This window comes from Leptonotus elevatus, chromosome 19, assembly GCF_054856555.1.
Source record: "Leptonotus elevatus isolate MCC_2025b chromosome 19, RoL_Lele_1.0, whole genome shotgun sequence".
NCBI classification, from domain to species: domain Eukaryota; kingdom Metazoa; phylum Chordata; class Actinopteri; order Syngnathiformes; family Syngnathidae; genus Leptonotus; species Leptonotus elevatus.
In genome coordinates, this window is record NC_141257.1 from 8,793,578 (window position 1) to 8,811,009 (window position 17,432).

General features: G+C 40.0%; 1 protein-coding gene across 12 annotated transcripts in view; it reads right to left on the reverse strand.

Moving 5' to 3' along the window:
* Positions 1–17,432, reverse strand: part of LOC147157788 (CUB and sushi domain-containing protein 3-like) — a 321,354-nt gene that overhangs the window by 122,939 nt on the left and 180,983 nt on the right. For 10 of the 12 annotated variants that reach the window (XM_086061991.1, XM_086061989.1, XM_086061992.1 and 7 more), the window contains one exon: positions 3,087–3,294. In XM_086061991.1, coding sequence (XP_085918117.1) covers positions 3,087–3,294 — 208 coding nt within the window. The remainder of the gene's footprint in view (positions 1–3,086; positions 3,295–17,432) is intronic. The other 2 variants (XM_086061996.1, XM_086061998.1) reach the window with 2 other exon arrangements.

The following is a 17,432-nucleotide window of genomic DNA, read 5'->3' on the forward strand; positions in this document are numbered from 1 at the left end:
AGAAATCAATACCTTATTTCCTTAAATAGTTAGCATCCAGTGAATAGACAGTGCCCCAATACAAATACAATACAAACCAGTGTTTCCCACGCCATGTTAAAGCAACACTAAGGAATTTTCAGTTTAAGTTGATTATGGTGACACCATATGGACAAAAGCGGTATCGTTATGTCCGAAGAAAGACCACATTTCCTATGAGGACAAGCGCATTGCGTCGTTTTTTAGCTCACTGGAGCCAGTGAAATCCGGGTCAATGTTGATCCTTGACTGTCCTTTCCTACGGGGTAGCTTTTGACATATGCCATAAAGCAGACAGCACATTTGTAGTTTTTTTGTGTGGCAGTGTTCCTGCCATCCTCCTCAAAGTTGCTTAGCGCCAGTAAAAATGAAACAGACCCCCTCAGGCCATGGCAAAGGTACCATTCAACTAGTTTTAAGTCGATGTTTCATCAGAAGAGTTGTGAACATATTTTATTAAGGTTGAAAAGTTCCTAAGTGCTACTTTAATATTTGGCTGGCCCACCCAAGTAAACTGGCCACCACCCAAGGAGTTTGCAAGATTTAGTTTGCTGTCACTTTGGGGATTGTGAGGCAAGGGGAGATGTAGTAGCAGGGCCGAGGCCCCTCTCACCACGGGTGTGCACACTCTAATATGAAGGAAAGAAAAAAGCTGATAGGTGCAGTCTTCGTACTCATCTGCACATTGGTGGAGCATGCATGATTTTGGCCCTGGAAAACCCACGGGGTCAAATTTGGCCCCTATAAATTCTGCTACTCAAATAACAAAGACCTTTTTTTTTCTTCAAAAGTCCAGAGTGCCACTTCTGACCCCTGCATGGGGTCATCTAGTGGGTGAATATTGCACTTACATGAGCCAGAGTGGTGGTGACAAGATGGCTGGCAACATGCCAATTTTGTTGAGCTGGAAATCAATCCAAACAAAACCATCTTCTCAGCAAACCATCAGATGGTAAAATTGTGGTTTTTTTTTTTGTTAATCTATTTCATATCATGTTGCAGAATGCCTAGGAGTATATTTTATATATATTTTTTGATAAATGAGCAACTCTGAGCTAGTTAAAAAAAAAGGGTTAAATTGAAAAACATATATTTTGGTGTTCAGTGAACTTATAGCAGTGATTTAATGTATAATTCATAATTTTCCAAAGAAGAAAAGGGTTCTTGGGTTCTCCAGGGTTAGACGGCACAATGCGCCTTTACGCTATAATTGCTGAAATCACTTGATCGTTTGCTAACCAAAACAGCAGCACTTACAGAATCATGTAAAGTCTCTCAGAAGCAGGGAGTCTTAACCACACTTTGAGAATGCGTATACGTTGTTTTGTTTCCTCAGGGAACTATCAGACCGATTTGTTCTGCCGAGTGTTTCTCGATTTTTGCATTTCCTAAATTGTATTGTCTATTTGTGACCCCTGGCCACTATTTAGAGGAATATGGCAGTATGCTGGTTTCCACCTTCTGTGAATGCTGTCGAAATATTTATCAAACGGAAACCTTTCACTGTTGCTGTATTTTTGTCACCTAAAATTGGTTTGCAGTTTGCGCACATAAATGTTGTGTTGACACAATTCTTTATAAAGACAGAAGTGAGTACTTTTCAGGCTAAACAGCGGACGGGATGTGCTGACGTCTCCGGGGAGCTGTTGTTAGTTTACTCCCGACACAAAAAACTCTCACATCTCTACCGAGCAGCCGGCGTCTGGAATTGGGTTGAAAAGTTCATATTTGCAAAATAAATGCGAGGGGGGGGATTGCAGTTGTGCGCCGTAGTCCATTCAGCCAGATCGGTGTGGACTTTGACACATAGTTGCCGTGACTTATCGTTTCTGGGGGAAATGAGTGAGCCGTAACGCAGGATTGAGTCTGTTGTAAGGCTAAAAAAGTGGGTGTCAGGAGATTGATTCAAGTAGGCTCACTTAATGCAATACACATTAGGTGCAGTGTGCCTGCGTCATCTAATGAGATCAGAAACTCTCCAAACGAGTTATTAAGAGTTTTGGGTTTTATGATGAGTCATCAAACTTCACCACTGGGTATGATGATGCTAATGTAATGTCAACAAAACTTTTGCAGTTTAGTGTCACCTATCTATCTAATGCATGTGGTTTGAATAAAACTGCAGGTTTTTTTTGCTTTCAACACTTTTTTTTTTAGCTTATCTTTGAAGAAACCCTGGAAATGGTCAAATTGACCTTAAAATTGCGCCTTCCAACAAAAATCTGCAAATTTTATGTTGCTGGATGTAAAGAACTTTGGATGCTGAAGTTTTCTTTTAATGAACAAAGACCGATTTTCAAGGAATTACTTTTTGAGACTTTTTTTGTGGGTCTACAATACACATGCATACCAACCTCAACATTTTCTAATTGTAAAACTAATCTGACCCTTTTATTACTGAAACCAACACGGCTGTGTGACAATTTGCAGATCATTAGAAAAGGTGCACAGGTCGATACGGCATTAAACGTATAAATGTGGCTCAATGCACCTTTGTCATTTGACGTTAAAAGGTAGTTTTGGATTTGACAAAGTAAAGTAAAATATGTGAGGCTCATTGTGGAATCACACCACCATCTCCAAGATTTGGACAGGATATGTCACAAATAATGACCTATTTTTACATGTATTGACAGTTAAGAATGTTCAAAATTTCAAATGGCCTTAATTTGACTTTGGAAGGGATTATTCAGATTGTTACTAAATGGGGTTTTCAGTGTTCCATTCCTATGGCAGCAACATGATCTTGCCTTTTTGTGAAGTCCTTACCTGCAGTATCTGGTATTTGTAAAGTGAGACCACTTGGGTCTGATAATGATATTATTGACTTAACTCAAATGACTTAACTTGTCAATCAAGTCATGGCCCGAGTCTCAAGTCTCCTAGTTTATTTCAAGTCGACTCGAGTCTAAGTCTCAAATAATGAAGTCCCGATCTCTTGTATGTCCAATGCGGAATTTGCTTTAAAAAAAAGTAATTCTACTTGACTTTAAATAAAAACATTTCAACTTCAACATATCAGTTCTCCAAACATAACATTAAGCACTGTAACAGTACGTGTCACTCACCAGATGGTTGGTGGCTCGGATCCCTCCACCTCCAGGTAGTCATACTTCTCCTCGGTGTGGAAGTCTGTAAAGACGACAGAGATGGTGTCTCCGGGTTCGGCCAATAGGATCCAAGTACAGTCGGCCTGGTTACCATAGTTGCCGGGGTAACCGGGACTGGTCACCACCCCACTGCCGCCCCGCACAGTGCCCCCACATGTGTCCTCAGCTGTCAATCAAATCAGAGTGACAAATAGAAAAACCTGGGTTAGGGAGAGGAGGAGGGACTGAAGGGCAGATTTTTTTTTTTTTTTTTTTTTGACGGGTGGGTCAATTCAGGAAAAAAAATGGAATGGGAAACCGATTTTCACTACACCAAGCAGGCAAGACAGCCCAACGCCCCGCCTTCTCTCTCCCAATACTGCTTCACTGTTAGAAATGGGGTTGCCAATTGTTCTTAATGATCATTTTGCTATTGTCAGTTTTTGTTGTGAGGGGGGTTAGGCTGCAGTTCCTGTGGTCGACACCCAAATGACATTTGACACTCTCTCTCCTTAATTAAAAAAAAAGATTGTGATTATTGGCTGATTTGCTGCGTAACAGATAAAGACACATGGGTCGGCGCTGTGCACACGGTATAAATTATAAGCATACAATTTATACAGAGGACGGGGTTGGGGGAAACACTGGATGACATTGGACCTTTTCGCTGCACTAGGGCATCAGTTACAAGTTAGCAACTGCTGCTTAAATTGGTGCCCCAGTGGAAAAAGATACAATGTTGAAACCATTTTCCACTGTGACTATAAATTATACCTGTATAATTTATAGATACTGTGTAGACACTAAGGAGGCAAATCAGAAAGACAACACATTCTTAGAGGACAAAGACACCAGCAAGTGCAGTTTTCACGTTTCCCGGCAGAAACAACTCAAGCGGTCAAACTGCACTGGCTGACGGGTACGGTCGACAAAAAGGCGCGACACCCTCCAGGCGGCCACAGGGGGTGCCGCCTTCAGGGTGGCTATGCCCCACCCCCACCCAAAAATATCAAGCATAAACACAGTAAACAGATCAGACGCACACACTCGCACAGCAGACAGGAAGTACAGCACAGAGCGAGTCAGGAATAGATCACAGGGACAGGTCGGGAAAGAGAAAACAAGACGTGGGATGAAAGGAAGAGAAAATGAAAGGCAGGATTTAAGCGTTGGGTTCCAGTCTTAGCTTGTGTCAAATGTATTGAAGATGTGCATCAATATAAAGTTACAAATGCTAAATGTTGGGAAATGTGTTTATTGTTCATGAGATGTAATGTTGCCTTGTTGTTGAATACCATAAAAAAAACACGCCATAAATAGACGTTAGAAATAACAAATCGGAATAACAGCTTTTGTGATCGACATTTCCTAAATCAACTATTCATTGCTATTTTCTCTGAATAGTATTTCGAAAAATATGGGTTAATGTTGGTAGCAGAGTCTTGTCGTGGGAAGCAAGTTAGTCTATGTTCGGTTATTTTTTAATTACTGGTTAAGTAGATTGAATCGACCATTAACTTTAACAGTACCGTTCAAAACTCGGTTTACTTTAACAACGTGAGTAACCATGTTTTGAACAACACACATTTAATGGTCGACTTGCTAACAGGGCGGGTTGATATTTTAACAGGTTAACCAGTGGTTAAAATAACCGAGAATTTTTGTGGTTTTGAAGTTCAGTTCCTTCTCGTGTGGAGTTTACATGTTCTTCCCATTCTTGTATGGGTTTTCTCCAGTATTCTCTCGTTCCCAAAAAATATGCACGATTCATTGAAGACTATATTGCACATAAGTGCAAATGTGAGCACGAGTATTTTCCGTATTTTCCTGAAGGTAAGATGGATTCATCTATTTGAGCAATATATGTAACTGCTGATATTGTCTCTTCAATAAATCTCTTTTTTTCTTTTCTTGGTCTCATTTAAGTTTCACTCAAGCTCTTCAAACATGTTTGGGTTTGGGTCCCATTTTTGCCAGCCTGTGGGCTAATCTTTCCCCCCATATCAAACCTGATTGTCATTTTTTTTTCTTTCAGACTCTGATAACAATAAAAAAAAAAAACTTATGTTCAGCCACTCTTGAAGCAAATGGCCTGCGGCGAAGTACTGGACTGAGGCTTCGTGTTTGGGTACCTGACAGGTACTGCTTTAAGATGTCAGTGTCCAGTAAAATAAATAAAAAGATGGGAAAAAGGTCAGGCTTGTAATTACGATATTATTTTAAGAAAAGATTGAGACAAAACCGTAAGTGTCATCTACCTGTGGCGACATCACTATGATAGCCTTCTGGACTTTTGTAAGCTGCTTTCACACCTCGGGGCTTGAAGTCACCCAGAATAGCTGCGCGTCAGTGGGATAGCAACCTGGCAATTTGCAGAAGGTGAGAAAGTGTCTGACACCGGCACCGACTCCTGCTGCATTCTGTATGGACACCACTGCGGTTTGTTGTATTATGAAACATCCCCTTAGGTATTGCTGTGTTTGTGCTATCAAATACAGGAGAGGTGGAGGGACTGACTTTACCACTGTGGTTTCAGGGCGGGGGCCAAAGGGAGTTAATCTATCAGCAAGTTTTTTTTCTTCTGTCCAGCTTCACTTTAGTGGTGTACTCGTACTGCACACCGCAACCAGGGGAGGCTGAACTTGTGTTTCAGCACCAAAGCACTGACTCGCAAGATGGAGTTCTCAGTGTGTGGCTGTGTCGTTTCACATCACATCAGCGGGCCACACTCTTGCCCTTTGCTTTACCTTTTCCTGCAGTCGTACCAGCTCTTCACCCTCCCCAACCGCCACTGTCTTAACTTGTCTTCTGGCCATAAAACACTGGGTGGTAATCACGGTTCATACACAACATTGTAGAGTGACTGTGTGTCAAGAGATGAATGGATTCATCTCTGCACAGGGTACGATTGTTTTTACACTCGAAAAACTGTTGTCAAAAACAACATGGGTCAACAAAGAACTGACCCAACTTTTTTCAGAAAAAATTCAGTCAAAATGAATAACCCACAAAACAACCCAAAAAATGTTTTGTTTTGGGGGTTTTGGGACCAAAGTACCCTAAAAAAATGGGTTATTGGTACTAAACTGAAAAATGGGTTCTGTTTGCACCCAAAAAAAAAAAACAGCAACAAATAAACAATAACAATAATAGTTAAATTAATAAATACAAAAATTTGGTCAGTCCCTTTGTGACCTATATTGGGTTATTTTTTTAACAACAACAAACAGTTGGGTCAGCAATAGACCAATTTGCATAAAATAAAATACAAATGTACCCAATAACTTTCTGTGTTCTTTTGCAGAAAACAACCCCAAAAACAACTCCCGCCCAAAAATGGGTTATCTCGTACAAAAACAAAAAAAAACAGGAAGTTGGGTCAAAGTGACCCAAGTAGTAGATCGGTCCATATTTGGGTTAATTTTTACTCAACTGTTTTTAGAGAATAAGGCAGGGGGACTCACTTACAATATGGGACAACTCTCCATACTCTAATTCCTCTGAATTTTTTTTTCTTTTTACATGCCTTAGTAGGGACTGATTTTTTGGTTAGCAAACAGAATTCAGAAGAGCTCATCAGTCTCTCATATCCATGTGTGAAAAACTGGCAAAGTGTTTCTAAATACTGCAGGAAAAAAATACAACAGAGAGAGAGAATGGATTAGGACCATTGCTAACCAAAAAAGCAGCACCGAACATAAACAGTCAGTTTGTCAGAATTTTTTTAAATTGTGGAGTATGTAAACATGTTTCCTGAGTCTTGTTATGTCGGAGATTGACTGCTATTTTTCTCTTTCTTCTGTTTTTCTACACTGTATTTTGTGGCACCTTTTCATTTGGTTTTCGAACCCCGCTATCACCGCTCATATTGTTCAATATGATTCCATAGACGATCTTGTACAACAAATGTGGAACTTGCTGACCAATGGACAACGAGGAATCCCAGTGGAAATCTCCACACAAGTGTTTTCTTCCCATCCCTTCCCTCTCACGAGGCATTAGGGTTTTGATTTCTGCTTCTTAGCCTGCTTATCCCCGCCTGCATTTACCATAAACCCCCCACTGCGCTGTCATCAATATCCGTCATCGGAGTATTCCTTCTTTATCCCTCCCCCGTCTCGCTGCGTGCTTCCTGAAGATCTCCCCTTCTTTGCTCCTCTTGCTGCTGATTGCTTTTAATACTTTTTTCTTTTTAGCTCTCCACTCCTCACCACAACCCCTATAATTCCATCACTTGTTTGCATCGCTGGCACGGTGAAATCGGCGATCCCCCGGCACACAATTTCCAAAAACACAGCGGGTTCAATCAGCCGCTGTCAGCGTGAAGGGATTACTGCCCGTCTATATCATCTGCTTTTTTTTCTCCTCTCCCGGACTTTAGGCTGCATCCATCCTGCTGCTCTCTTATCTACATCCACCCAGCCATCCATCAACCTCTCCATCCGTAGTGTGTAGTACTGCTCCATGTATAGCCATCAGTCAGTCTTGACCAATGCTGCTTGCTCCTGAGTTTACCTGCTGGGAATAATTAAATGGACTCTATATGTGCAAGACAGCAGTGAATTTCTCCCTAACAGCCCTTTTCATTTTTCTACTTCACCTAACATAAAATGTAATGTAACTGGTCACCCTGCCCCATTTGCAGTTGAATAAACACCACAAACGCCTCCAGACACAATTTGTAGAAATATATATTTTTTTCATGTCATTTTTGCTCCATTTTCAATAATAAAGTCGAATGGGTCATTCTTGAACAGCAGCTCCTTGAAGCTCGCCGACGTTGCCCATCAGGACTTCCAAGAAAGACGTCTGCCTCACTTTTGGGGGGGGGGGGGGGGTAGGGGGGTGCTAGGGCAGTCCGTTTCCACTTGGATTGGTACCGCGCGAGAAATCTGATGCCATCTGACACCATCTGGCCTTCTACGCCCTCCTCCCACTCAACCCCTGCCCGACCAAAAATACTCATATTTGATTTGACCAAATAGCCACACAGTCTACATACATCATGATACTGAGTTACAGGCAGATAACAAACCTTTTCAACGCCAAAATCACCATCATGAGTAGAGCGACAAAAAACAAGAACTCAAGAAGAAGACCCAAGAAGTCTGCCATTTTGGTTTCAGAAGACCGTTTTGCCCAATTTCTACCAAACTTAAACCTCATATACAAGATGGATGGGCGAGACTAAGTTACAATATATGATATATTTTGAGTATTTGTCATCTTGTTGTTGGCGCCATAGTTGGAATATTCACCTTAAAACCTATATTCATTGTAATAAAAGTTGTAAAATGTTTTTAATTCATTCGCAGCCATTTTCAAGCAACCCTTTTCGCTCCCGGCTGTTTCCATGGATTTGGACTGATTTTGCAAGGCCCGCAGAATATTGTGTTCTATTGCTATAAAAACATGGAACCTATCAAAAGAAAGATTAGAGTCTCTTCTTTCCTCAGAAAAAAAGTATATTTGTATCTGTTTCCGTTTTGCAGCAATTAGCATTATAATATAGCTAAGTTTCATTATTATTCACATTCCTGTTGAAAACACTGGGGAAAAGAGCTTGTTGCAACATGGCCCTGGTTGATCTCTTATACCTTACTGCCACCTGCTGGCGTTTTTTTGTAATAACTACCATTGATTTAAACGACCTCTTCAGGTCAGAGGCTGCATTAAAGCCTTCTGTATGCTTGAGCGTAAAACAACAATAATAAAATAGAACGTTTTTATACGTTTGTGGGAGCAAATGAATTAATATGGTCTATCTCACAGATTTTCACCAATTGCATCATGGATATGGAACCTATCCCTTGCAATAAACACATCGCTGTCCATCTGTAGCCAGGCATTCTGCGTTTACGCCAGATGAAATTTAGTCTCTTACTATCAGTCAGTATATTTATCTTTCACACGTTCAATCGTGACAAAAAGCTCACCAGTCGACGCCCCTCGCTCGGCAGCTCTATATATCATCAGAAAAAGTGACAGCATCTCTGCCACGCTGGCACATAAACAGAGTCGGCGCAGTGACCTTCAGTGCCGCCCACCATCTGTCCACAAATCATGGAGCAGCTGCTGACTGCCACTCAACTAACTCGCCCGACATTTAGCCCAATTAGGGCAGAAGCGCGATGGAACGCTCCATCATATGGCGGAGATGCGTGACGACGTCAATGATGGATGGCGTTTTTAATTCCGACAGTGCGAGCGTTTGACCCTTGATTACATTCAATTTCCAAGTCAGATAAAATCTGCGTGTCATTATGCCGCTATGGTTATTTCCCTAACTAGTGATACTGTTTAACCCCCCTGATTTATGGAGCTCACTGAATAGAAAGCAGAGAGTTCATTTTTTTAAGTGTCTCAGCGGCAGTCTTGACTAACATCGCCAATTGACTTGTTTTTAATTTACCGCTCAACAAAAGAGAATTAAACATTGCATACTTAAACACTAAACTGGTACACCAAACAAAATGGTATCTTATAAAGGCTTGCTAGCTTCATGCTACCAATGGGAAACGCCGCAGATGGTCTAACGGGAGTTAGCAAGCAGAGATGTGACGGTAATTGTAAACCATCAAACAACAACTATTTTTTACTTTTTCTTTTTCTTTCTACTACTCATAAAGACATTTTAATGCAAATGAAGGTGTTATTTTTAGATGTATGGCTTCAAAGCCTTTTAAGACTTTTTAAGGATCCACGGAGTTCGTGCTACGGCTGTGATGCGCCACTTTTAAGGGGTTCCCTGCGTGAAACAGGCCCGTGATTAACACCTCACAGCAAGACACCACCCTTCGCTGCAACCTTTTTGTTACGAGCTGGCATGTTCCCCTCGAGTAAAACGATCCGACGAGAGCGATTGCGCTTGAAGAATCAATCATTCGCCGTGCGTCCCGATGCTTCATTTCTCTCTGCGTCGTTGAGTGAATGCCACCCCCGCCGCTTTGGAAATGATCTCAGCCGAGAAGAACGATAAGAGGCGGGGCACAAGTTAAGGGTAAACAAAGCAAAAGAGACAAGACGGCGTCTGTCTAAATCCGGAGGGGGATCAAGATGAATGAATCAAGCGTACCCCCGTTTTCTCATTTGGGTGTTGAGAAGAGTTTCTAAATGATCAAGCCCGACGATAAACTCCTGAAGTTGTGAGTGATTGTCGCTACCGCTCATTTGTCCTGCATTGCACATCCCCCTTGCTATTATTCACACGCGTTTAAGATGTGTATGAGGATGTGGGGCGGGATACAGCATTAGAGAGAGAGACCTCCGTTATCTGTGAGTGTTAAATGTCATCTGTGACATCTTAAAACAAATGATGCGTGCCAGGAGCGTACGCATCACAGCCCCAATGGGACAGGATCCACTCATCTCCATGGCAATAATCACATTCATTCTTCTTTCTCGCAGAAAACAAACCCACGTAAATTTGCCATAACACTATCAACCACAAAGGTGTCAAATTGCTGCAGATTTGTTTGTTAGCTAGGTCGATAACGCAAATTACTTTTTTTTTCTCCTGTTAGTAAATTCTGTAGTAAATTTGACTATATTTAGAGAGAGACCAAATAGACTCAGTTTTAGAGTATTATTTACACTCGGAAGAGAAAAAAACAAAGAACTGAAAAAAATAATAAATAAAAGTCAGTCAAGTGAGGAACGAACTCACGACCTTCAGCCGATCTACTCCTGCTGTGCTTAGGTGGTACTGTCGTGAGTTTGTTCTTCAACCCTCGAGTGATTTTTATTTTTGTCCCAATTCTTTATTTTACTCTCTTACAAGTGTAAATATTAGCCTAATCTAAAACGGAGTCTATTTGGTCCCACTCAAAATAGAGTCTAATTTACTTGACAGAATTTACTGTGTCGAGGCAGTTGAAACATCTTCAATATTGAATCTCTACAAAAGGAGCAGGTGTGAAGTGTCCGGTGAGTGAAGCATATAATGAAAGAGAAATCACAATGAACGCAACGCTAATCACCGCATGACGCATTACAAGTAACGTCCCCGGGGTCCCATTAACTTTTAGCGCTTTAGAAGAAAGCATTTGTCGCATCAGAAAAAGGTCACGCACGACAAAAAAGGAAGACAAAAAAAATCAAGACGGCGCACCGAGAAGTGTCACTCGTGTTTCCGACGTGAGAATTCTTAGCAGATTGCTGTCAGCTCGTACAGCCGCCTTTAATAAGACGCTGTCGCAAAGGATTTGATAGATAAATGCCACACGTCTCGCAAAGTAAGGAAAAGGAGATACAACTTTTAATTGTCTAAATCCGCGCAATTCCTTTGAGGCTGGCTACGGTTTACACAGGCTGTAAGGTGTCATTAAAACACAACAAGCACGCGGATAATGTTCAATTTGACTCCATCAGTGCATCCATAAAGACGCTGTGGTTGTTAAGGGATGCCAATAAAAATACTTCCCAACTTGTATCGTGACAATTTCCCTTGGACTTCCCCATTGTTCTGATTAGTGGTCGAACCAAAACAAAATATTTCTCTCCACTCTCCACTTAAGCACCAGGGCTACTTTCTTCAACAAACAAAAGTTCACCAGGGCACATTGATTTCGGTGGCATCTCCTGCAAGGCGCACGAGAAGGCCATCTTGTAATCCTGACAAGACTGTGATGAAACGCCATCAGATGACGGACAGAAGAAAGAGTCATCAGAGACTTGAAACAAAACAGAAGGTCAACTTTAATACGTCTCGTCCAATTGTTCGTTCTCGGGCGCGAGTAAAAAGCAGGGGAAGTGACAGCAAACCAAAGCGATATGGCAGCTATTTTTTTTTCTGTCGCTTTTTTTTGTGACAAGTTTATTGAACCTGACCTATATGGCAGGAAGAAAACACATCTCTTTTAGCTTCCCGATTTTATCATTATTTTTTAACAGCCTGTCAGCCATCAAGAAAAGGTATAATACAGTGTATATTTATTTTTAAAAAAATATTCCAGAACAATACTCCTGTCCTGTTTTCAACACAATGCACCCATTCCTCACATGGTGTGGGGACACTAGTGCCTTGAGATACAAGTTTAATTTGTTCTATGGCAACTCTCATAATTAAAAAAAAAACTTACAGCTCACCTGTCCCCATTCAAATGAATATTATATGAATATAATATAGCACTATAGCAATATAGCAACATTTATTATTTTACTTTGCAAAACATAGTAACATAACTACAGAGGATGTAAAGAATGAAAGGTTTTGCGCATCATGATTATATATTGCTGCACCGGAGGCAGTTTAAAACAGGCATGGAGGGAAAAAAAAAACAATAAAAAGAGTTTCACAAATACTGTAAGTGACTCGGTAAACTGCATTACGTTTTTCGCGTAAAATAAAGCATATATGCCTGAGTATGGTTACATTGTCTGTCTACGTGTGTTGCTCTGTTGTTTGTATTCAAATATCAGTTGGTTAAAGGTTTAACACCATGGCTATGGATACTACACGCCTATGGCCCTTTGAATTGTGTGTTAGCTTAGCATTGAGCAAGCAGAAGTGTTGTGGTTGTTTAAATACACAAACAAGTAATTATCTTTGTTTGTTTGTTTGACAGTAATCCGGATCTTAACATGCCTGAAAAAAAAAAAAACGGTTCTTGGGGTTTTTAACATCATCGCCCAAAATTCACTCACCCTTGTACAGTTTAAATAATAATAACATTAATAATGATAATAATAATGATACATTGATACAAAATTCGGTAGACATGTTTATCATGAGCCACAAACAGAACCAGGTACTCACGACACATAATTGATGCTAAATCGCGAAGATTTTTCTTTCTTTCTTTTAGTTATTTTTTATTTTTTTTTTGCACAACCTGGCTCTACTCAAAGCTAACTTTGGACGAGTGAGGTAGAAACAGGAAACGAAAACTGTGTGTTTGTGTGTGTGGGGGGGGGGGGGGGGTTGATGACTGATGATTTCAAAAGTGGGGGGCTTGAGGCAAGGCAAAACCAATTAGAAAGTCACAGTGGAAGCGGGTGGGCGGGCGGTCCACCGGAGGGTGAACGGGAAGCAAGACGGATGGATATTGGATAGAGACGAAGAAGATCAAGACGGTGATGGAGGGGCGGGAGGATTATTGGGAAGACAAAGGGGAAACGGGAAGATAAATAAGAGAGATGCAGATAGACACAACGAGAAAGAGGATTGAAGATTGTTTGATGGGGTAAATTTGAGATAGGAATCCCAGATGGTGTGTGCTGAGCTGGCGTGTTGTTTACTTGCAGGATGCTTGTTCACAATCCGCAATTGACATAACGGATGAGAAGGCTAATAAGATGTCTGCCGAAGCAAGCGACGACAAACGAGACGGCTGCACAGCTTAGTTTGCGCAAACACATTGACATTTTGATTAAAAATAAATAAATAAACAAATATACATATATATATATATATATATATATATATATATATATATATATATATATATATATATATATATATATATATATATATATATATATATATATATATATATATATATATAAATATGATGTAGCTTTTTATGGGGCAAATAGCTTGTATTTTATATTTGAGAACTTAAGTTGCCGTTAACTCTACTGGAACGACTGCCCATATTTGGAAATCGTTGCTTAGCAACCTACCAAGAAGTGGCCGGGTGGCTTTTCCCACTGGCTTGGACATGACATAGACCACACCTAGTCAATATATATTTAAATGATCATGGTACAGATTTTCATCCTTCGCCGTGCTTTTTTATCCATGTCACAGGATGTCATTCCTCTTGTGTACATACATTTAAAAATCATGAATCCATTCCCAAAAATGAATGTAAAAAAGAAGAAACAAATGTCCACTACAATGTTTTGAAGAAAAGTAGATTTTGTGTTATGTAACGCAAATATAACCAATATTTATTATGGGTCATTGACCAAAACCTTACAAAATAACCTGTGAGGAACTGGCCCCAAAAAATCACAACACCAAATAATAGAAAGATGCTCTCAATTGACCATCCCTTAAGTGCTTTATTTCAGCTTTTTTCTAGCAATTTTCTCCAATATGTAACCCGCCCACTATCACCTATTTATGTTGCTGAGTCATGACTGAAAGGCCAATTGCATTCATCTTTGTTTTCGTCTTTTGAATTTGTCTCCATTTTCTTGCTGTGTGGGGGAGCGGGGAGGTGGGCGGGGGTTCTGCATGGAGGCTCATTTCCAACTTGATTTGATGTGTGCGCAGACTTTGACCCTGCGTGATCTGCTAGCGCGTGAGCGGCTACGCCGGACTGCGGGTCTGCGAGTTCGTGCGCGTTTTGAATTATTGATGACACCAAAGCGGTCCACTGGGGAAGGGGGGTGGTGAGGAATGCAACACTACTCACACTTCTAATATTCAATACGTGTACGTTTAAAATATTCATGGCCTGCAAGAGATCGACATCTTTCGACAGCCTGCGAATGGACATGAGGCAAACCCGTTTGATGATGTAATATATATGTATGTTTAATCACCAAAGTCCAGGAAACTCATTCACCCGCAGCCATTTTCACTGAAGCAACCCTCTTTGCTCCCGGCTGTTTTACTGGATTTTGACTGATTTTGCCAGGCCCACAGAATATTGTGTTCTATTGCTATGAAAACATGGAACCTACCAAAAGAAAGGTTAGAGTCTCTTCTTTCATCAGTAAGAAAATTATATTTGTATCTGTTTCCGTTTTGCAGCAATTATCATTATAATACAGCTAAGTTTCATCATTATTCATAAACCTGTTGAAAACACTGGGGAAAAGAGCTTGTTGCAACTTGGCCATGGTTGATTTCTTATACCTTACTGCCACCTGCGACCTCTTTAGGTCAGAGGCTGCATCTAAGCCTTCTGTATGCTCTAGCATAAAAAAAAAACATTTAAAAAAAAGTATTAATTACTTTTTTGGGACCATGGCAATATTTAAAATATTAAATATTTTTATAATAATAATAACATTTAAAATAAAATGTTTTTATATGTTTTTGGGAGCAAATGAGTTAAAGAGTTGGAAAACTACAGTATTTTCACAAATAATGGCTACATTTTATTTGCAAAGTGCATTTTTTGCAAACAAAAATAAACATGACAAATGTTATGTATAAAGTTATATGTCGGCTGAACAAATCAGAGAATTCCATAATCATGGCTTTACTAGCATCAAACTGAGCACTACTGGAAGCATTGGTGGTATGTTAGTCTACTCTGAGGTCTTTTGACTGTTTATTTGTTTGTTATTTATGTTTTTTTAAGTGTTTTTTTTTTTTACTAATTGCACTGTAAATATGTAGTGAATGGTTTTTTTATGTTGTCTTTTATATCCTTTTTTTCCCTGGACCTTTTGAGTCCGTAATAACGTTTATTATTATTATTATTATTATTATTATTATTATTATTATTATTATTATTATTATTAATATGGTCAGTCTACTTGAGTGCTAATCATTATCTCCACATAATCATAATGTCCTCTTTATACTGAGCAGGGTACTCATTTTAGAGTTGAAAATTGACAACCATCAGCAACTGGAAATAAAAGATGAAATGTACATAATTAAAATAAACATATGTAAGAAAAGCTTCTTTTTTTTTGCAGTTTTTAATCAACTTACTGTGAACGTTCACTACATGGACCGAGCTTCCCTTCAGGGCAGAGATAATGCTCGACACTGACTATTTCCCGGAATACAATGTTGTATCTCAATATCTCAATGCCATGCATTGGTGAGCAGCTTGATTGCCTGCCTCACTGTGGATGAACCGCTCATGCATGTCGACTCACGATGCACAAACAAGACACTTGTGTGTGTGTTTTGTTCTCATGTCGCATTATATCACACAGCATATTGTTATGTGTTCATGCTAGTTGAGCTAAACGTCCAATCTAAACAAAGATACTGTGCGCATACGCGCTGACGTTTCCTCAGGGAATGTACAATTGCGCGATTACTTTTAAACCGCATGTGTTGCTGGTCCATGGGAATTGAACATAAATGGTTCGGATAAATGCAAAAATGGCACTTGTACCTCATCCATTCCCGTTCAAGGACGGAAGGAGAAATGAGAAAATAATCATAACAGGAGAGAAAATGTCCACTCCAATGCCTGAATGTGTGATATCAGACAAGGCCGCATGGGAATTTAGCAGAAAATCATATCAAAATAGATGTCTTGTCACAACAGACTGTCCAAATAGAGGACAGGCTCCCTTGAAAATTACATTCTACCACAACGCCCCAAGTTCAGACCTCCAACAAGGCCAGCCAACCACCAAAGCACCAACTTCAACATCATGCATGTAGAATATTCAATGTTTTTTTAGGATTTTCTCAAGTAACACAAAGGAAATACAATGCGTTGTTTTTCCAGGAAAAAAAACCCCCACAAAGACACAAACATCAACTGTGCTGTTTTGTGCTGTATTGGATTTAACTAATCTTAACCTAAACAGCAACCCAAACCTCACCACAAAACAATTACCAACACCAAACCTAGCCCAAATCCACTCCAAAAAATACTTGAAAATTCACAATGCTTCACCTTTCACTTAATAACACACCCTTCTCTATCTCCATGCAATGCGTCCTACTTAATGGAAATTTCCATCTAATCGGCATCTGTATAGCACACGAGCAACATGTCGTCTCACCGTGTTGCCTCATCTTTTTATGCTAAAAGCACATTATGCATGCAGATGTCATGCCACAACAGGGGTCTCGGCGGCAATGCACCACACCCCCCTCCCTGGAAAAAAAACACATCCATCATCATTGCCATGACAACTGGGGATAGAGCTGTCAATCAGCTGGGGTCCCCTTCCCCAGGGGAGGGGAAACGTCTGTATGCTAAACAAACATGAGGAAGACAACAATCACACACACTGCACAGGTGCATTGAGGTTCATCATTAAGTGATACAGAAGGCATTCCAACAGACCATTCATGATCTTAGTAAATAATATGCACTAGGATACTTCAGGGCGGACGCCTGTGCAAAAGGTGGGAGTCTGTCGCGGTGGTCGGGGCATTGGATTTAAACCAGGGGTGTTAGGCGATTCATATGTTTAATCGTAATTAATCGCATGACTTCAATAGTTAACTCACGATTAATCACAAACTTGATGTCTTCTAAATGTACAATGAAATGTACGATAAAATATTCATACTCTTAACATAAATGTTTTTTTTAACTAATATAAATATGGCTGCATCTTTTAGTCATTTATAATTCATAAAATTTAGTTAATATTAAAAAGATGTTCTGTAAAAAAAACAGTGTGATATTGATTTGTGTTGAGGTCATATTTCTGCCACTAGAT